The sequence below is a fragment of the Cucurbita pepo genome, chromosome LG05, assembly GCF_002806865.2.
Source record: "Cucurbita pepo subsp. pepo cultivar mu-cu-16 chromosome LG05, ASM280686v2, whole genome shotgun sequence".
NCBI lineage: Eukaryota > Viridiplantae > Streptophyta > Magnoliopsida > Cucurbitales > Cucurbitaceae > Cucurbita > Cucurbita pepo.
Window position 1 is genome coordinate 10,413,010 of NC_036642.1, and position 6,000 is coordinate 10,419,009.

The 6,000-nt window shown below is 36.1% G+C and overlaps 1 protein-coding gene across 1 annotated transcript; it reads left to right on the forward strand.

Annotated features, from left to right (window-relative positions):
- The first annotated feature begins 1,339 nt into the window (after window positions 1-1,339).
- On the forward strand, window positions 1,340-4,625 carry LOC111795167. The gene is made up of 7 exons (XM_023677443.1): window positions 1,340-1,462; window positions 1,742-1,990; window positions 2,190-2,266; window positions 2,567-2,603; window positions 2,760-2,877; window positions 3,427-3,823; window positions 4,431-4,625. Exons 2-7 carry the CDS (start codon window positions 1,768-1,770, stop codon window positions 4,623-4,625), a joined length of 1,047 nt encoding a protein of 348 aa, XP_023533211.1. The 5' UTR covers window positions 1,340-1,462; window positions 1,742-1,767.
- Window positions 4,626-6,000: the final 1,375 nt, after the last annotated feature.

The window sequence follows — 6,000 nt, forward strand, 5'->3', positions numbered from 1 at the left end:
TTATCTTCAGACAGCATTTTTTTTCTTTCTTATAAATAATAATAAACAAATAGGGAGTGGTCTTTATGCAATGTTGTGTGAAGACAAAATATTGAAATTCTTTAGAAGATGCTTTGGAAAGTAAATTCTTGGACAGGAAAAGAAATCAAACATACATATTTTATTACATAGTTTTTTTTTTTTTTTTTTTTTCATCTTCATCTTCATGGATAACTTAGGATAAATTTTATATTTTTAATATTATTGGGTTTGAATTTTAACTCGAGACCCATGCGGGTTATTATTTTTAATACTACACCGAAACTTTTGTCTCCATTGAAGACTGAGCAGAGGGAAGCGTGTGAATTTTCTTGACGAGGTTTAACTAGGGCTCGAGTCCAATGGATCAAACCCTGGTGCCCAAATGAGCCTAGGAAACCATACTTTGGAGAGTCAGGTTGATCCACGGCTGACTTGACCTTCACATACTAGAATGGTTCGAGAATGATCTAATCCAAAGAGAAACACTGACAACACTAAACTAAGTTTTATATGAATGCATCACTTAAGACTCTAATGAAGTACAGGAATGTACGTGGCAAAAACCACGTCAGTACATGCAGTTTTTCATATTCAAGTTATCTCTATATCAACTAAATAAATTTACCGCTAAAGCACGTGCACACCCTTCACCTAGATTTCTACATCAACGTCAATACCTTTTTAATTAACGAAAACACACCATTTAAATTCATCACAACTACATATTAAAATCTTTATAAAAAAAAATTCTAAAAGCGCGTTACAATATTGATAAGACTAACCTCGAAAGTCGTCCATACTGCAAATTTAGTCCCAACAACTTTAACAAAGTTACAATTTAATCTTTATGATCTAAAAATTCCAATAAAACGTCCTTACCGTAGGGACTATCTACGAGAATTTTTACACGAACGAATGAGGTAGAAGAAAGAGAGTAATAAAAATTGGATGTTTAAAGACAAAAACAGATGGGAGAGTGTTGTAGTTGCAGAGGTCAACTATTAAACATTATCACGAGACAAAGACAAAGAGAAAGACAAGCTGTCAAAGGAGAACGAACAATCGAAGTAACAAAACAAACAAAGGCTTTAGAGATCACATGATTTTTGACACTCCAATTTTTTTATTTTTTTATTTCCAAAAAAATTAATAATTTATAGAAGTTCATATCATTACGCCAAATTTTGACAACAACAACTTAAATTGTAAAAATAAAAGCTTATAATCAATCAAGTTGGGCATCCGACCATTGTCTTCCTCTGAGCTCTTTTGTCCTCAAAAATTTATTTATATCAATTGAATCAGATACCCTTAGAATATTTTGGTATTTGTTTGTCACTCTCTCTACCCACAACTTTCATTCAACATTTCCAATTCTTCTCTCTCTAACCAATATGATTCAAAGACATTAAAGGGTGTCTCAATCTGTATCCATCAGCTGGTGAGTTTCTTTCATTTGGATCTCTTCAAGTTCATCTTTTCATAGCTTAATTTTTTTACTTTTTTGTTGTCGGTGGATCTTTTGATGGACGAATCTTTAGAGAAATCATGAAAATCTCATCTGGGTTTGTTTCAAAATTTGATCTTTTTTGTTGTTTTGATCGTTTTTTGAACCTTAAATTTGGTTTCAAAAGTTTCATGTTAGCTAGTTGTTTCTAGGGTTCTATGTTCTTAGAGATTTAAAGAAATTCTAGTTTGAATTTTTTTTTTTTTTTTTCAGGAAAATCTGAAGAGAAAGTGAAAGTAATGATGATAAATGGGTTTGATTTGAACGAGGAAGCCACAGCCATTGATGAAGAGAACTCGAGCAGCAACAATGGAAGCTTGGAGGAGGAGAAAGAAGAAGAGGATCAGAGAAGAAGTGGCGGTGTTAGAAAATATTCAAGGTCCAAAATGCCTAGGCTTCGTTGGACTCCTGATCTTCATCTTGCCTTCGTAAACGCCGTTGAACGACTCGGCGGACAAGAACGTAAGATCGAGTTCGAGTTCTTGACCTATTTAAACAGATGCTTTCAACCCGTTTGATAAATATTTGATTTTTTGAAAATTATGTTTGTCGAACTAAAAAAACTAAATTGTTATCAAACCCGTTTTTATTTTCGAGTTTTTTTATCGGAAAACGATAAAACGTCGAGCTGATTCGGTGAAATTGAATGGATAATTTTCAGGAGCAACTCCTAAGTTGGTTCTTCAGTTGATGAATGTAAGAGGGCTCAGCATTGCCCATGTAAAGAGTCATTTGCAGGTATCCATGCACGTATATCGTTTTGACCGTATAGACGCTTATGACCTCTTTCTCCCTTTACTACGACGATGTTATTTATAAATCAAATTATTTCGTGGATTGAATTTTACTTGACTGTCGATATTCCCATTACATGTGCTCGGGGTAGAAATTTTGAACTATTAAGTATTACAGATCATCGTCTGAATGCATTATACATCCTATAATAGGTCCCGTTCTACTTTTTTTTCGAGAGTCGATGAATATTGATAGCACTTATTATTATTATTATGGATTTAAATGTTGGGTTTGTGAATGCAGATGTATCGAAGTAAGAAGCTGGATGAGTCTGGACAAGGTAAGAGTTTCTAATCAGTGGCCAGCTAGCTAGCTGGGATTCTCTTAGGTTTTCGTGGAAAAATATGTTTTAATAATATGTTTTTTTTTTTTTGTTTGGTTCTAAATTACTGAATTTTTATGAACAATGATTTTGATATGTTATTATAATCTGCAGTTTTGTCTCAGACAATGTTTGGTAGAAATCACATTGTGCAAATGTACCAAAGATTGAATCACCATCACCATCACCATGGACACTTCAGACCCCATCTCCTAACCCCTAACCCTTCCAGGTAATTTTCATTAACCCGTTAAACGTTAACATACTCTCTCTAATCGGACGTTTTCGAGCTAGAGATGTCTGTCGAGATGGAGAAGCCTTCTCTGTTCCCGTCCCTACCTCTTATTTCAATTCTTATCTCTGTGAAATTTTCTATCTATTTTTCTGAAGATTTAGACTGAAATCTTTGGCAGGATCGGATTCCTAACAAAGAATTTTTCTCATATTTTTATATATTTTTTAAAAAATTATTATGATTTCCATTTTTCGATATAATTTCAATTAAAAATATTAAACATCTTAATAAATTCAATAATATTTTATAAGCAAATATATAATATATATGTCTCAACCGGTTAAATAAATATCTTTGTTATGAACTCACTTTCTTTTAAAACCGTGCATATCTTAATGAAAATGTTCACTGTTAAGCTGTACGTGTCGAGACGGTCAAACTCTTGAGCTGGAGAGACTGTTACGATCAAATTCAAATTTTTGTGGAAGGATTGCGACGAGAAAAAAACCCTAATCGAGTATTTTGTGTGTCAAATTAAAATGTTAGGTTTGGAGAATGGGAAGCAATGGATCCATTGGCAATGAGGCCAAGTGCTAATCCATGGAGAACAGACAATTCAAAGATGGAGAAGTTATGTAACGAGAGGCCACCTCCCTTTCAAATGGGTACCAACTTGATGACCTCTCATATCTATGAAGTGGCTAATGCAATATCAAGAACCACACCCATTAGGCCAAGCCGCTTCCTTGAGGACAAGAAATGGCCACCCCATGAGCTCATTTCTCCACACCATTTTCGCATCAATAACAACAACAACAATGTTACTACCCAAAAAGATCACTTTCGACCCTCCAACAAACTCGGAAGCTTCGATCACGATCTTCTTCACCCTCCAACGCCCTCCTCCCACGTCCCTATGGAGCCCAACCGTCCCTCGACCGATGTAAGTTTGTTTCTTTGAGTGTGTTTGGCTTAAAATTGTGTTTAAAAGTCATCTCGAGCTCACGTTTCAAGCACTTGTGATATCTCACATTGGTTGGGAGGAGAACGAAATACCCTTTATAAGCGTGTGGACACCTTTCCCTAGTAGACATGTTTTAAAGCCTTGAGGGAATGCCCGAAAGTGAGAGCCCAAATAGGACAATATCTGCTAACGGTGAATTTGAGTCGTTACAAATGGTATCAGAGCCAAACACCAGACTGTGTGCCAAGACTGTTCCCCGAAGGGAGTAGACACGAGGCAGTGTGCCAGTAAGGACACTGGACCCCAAAAGGGGTGGATTTAACGGGGTCCCACATCGATTAGAGAAAGGAACAAGTGCTAGCGAGAACGTTGGCCCCCTGAAGGGGTGGATTGTGATATCCCACCTTGGTTGGAGAGGAGAACGAAATACCCTTTACAAGGGTGTGGAAACCTTTCCCTATTAGACGCATTTTAAAGCCCGAAAGGGTAAGCCTAAAGAGGACAATATCTGCTAGCGGTAGATTTAGGCCGTTACAGCTTAACTTCGAACATTATGTTAATAAGATTTCGTGTTTGGAATTTGCAGCTACGGTTGAGTTTACGCAATAGCTTCGAAGATGGTGTCGGGATGGCGATGAACGATGAGGATAAGAAAGAAGAAGAGATCAATACAGTACTTTCTCTATCACTGTCTAGCTCTTCACCAAGACAACATGAAGATGAAGATTGTAAACAAACATCATGGGCTGAGTACTTAGGATCTGACCATGCAAAATTATAAGGCATAGGAGTGAGATCTTGTAAGTACTTGTGTCCTCTCATCTTCATTTTTTTTTTTCTTAATGCAAAAATTTTACATTAATATTTCTTCATCTTCCATTTTCGATGTTTCAAAATGCAATTTTGTAATAATCTTGTTTTGGTAAAATTTTAAGATCTTTCAACGAGCTGACCTACTCAAAACAACGAGAAAAACCCATGAACGAGCTATAAAATAGAAGGAAAACCAACTTAGAATGCAGTAAACTCGACCGAAAACGAGTTGAATGTTAGGATCGCACAAGAACACACACTCGATCTAGATGAACATAGAAAACAGGAGAGATAAAATGTAATGAGAAATATTGGCTAAAGGCTTATATTGATGACTTGAGATATGTACACCGAGATAGCACACAGAAAATGGGTACGTATATGGTTTCGCTTTACTATATATGAATATCTACCATATATCTCTACTAGATATTTATTATCAATAGTCAGCATGCTCTATATCCCAACATTGAATCGAAATGAATTGACCTACTCAAAACAACTCGAGAACCCCATGAACGAGCTGAAATAGAAGGAAAACTAACTTAGAATGCACTAAACTAGACCGAAAACGAATTGAACCGGATTGAATTGAGTAGAACTGTAACGATTCAAGCCCACCGCTAACAGATATTGTCCTTTTTGAGCTTTCACTTACGGCTTCCCCTCAAGGTTTTTAAAACACGTCTGTTAGAGGAAGGTTTTCACATGCTTATAAAGGGTGTTTCGTTGTCCTTCCCAATCGAGGTGGGATCTCACAAGAACTGATTTGGAAACGAACCGAATCGGTCTAAAATCATTGAAACTATAAGAACATTGCATAACATTGCCTTTTATTTGGTAACCATTACATGAATCAAAATAAGCACAATAACTAAAAACAGCCTCCGCCAAAGCCGTCACAACCACCGCTGCCGTAGCAGTCGACACAGCCAGAACAGGCAGCACAGCCACAATCTCCGCCTCCAGCTGCCACGTCAGCTTTCTTTTGAGAATCATCGGAGTTCATACCAGCAAAAACGATCATTAATATGAAAGATATTGACATAAAGATGGCGGAAAGTACAAAGAAGCCGCCGGAGCTGACGACGGCGACACCTTCAAGGCCGCCGTCATGGGAGGCAAGAACAGGCCTTCCCATTTTATTATATTCAAATTTTACATGATTTTTCATTATAAGTTGGTATTTATAGATTATTCCAAACAAACTTTGGTGCAATTTCAAATGCTAACGCAACTAAACATTAAGTTATTCATGTGGACATTGTCAAACAACCAAATATATATATATATATATATATATATATATATATATATATATATATATATATATATATATATAT

What these genes read in the sequence shown, in the direction of transcription:
- LOC111795167 (XM_023677443.1), top strand. Translation starts at nt 1,768, where the DNA reads ATGATGATAAATGGGTTTGATTTGAACGAGGAAGCCACAGCCATTGAT. An exon ending in ATGTAAAGAGTCATTTGCAG is followed by an intron (nt 2,267 to 2,566) that starts GTATCCATGCAC and finishes TTGTGAATGCAG; the next exon opens with ATGTATCGAAGTAAGAAGCT. An exon ending in CCAACCGTCCCTCGACCGAT is followed by an intron (nt 3,824 to 4,430) that starts GTAAGTTTGTTT and finishes TGGAATTTGCAG; the next exon opens with CTACGGTTGAGTTTACGCAA.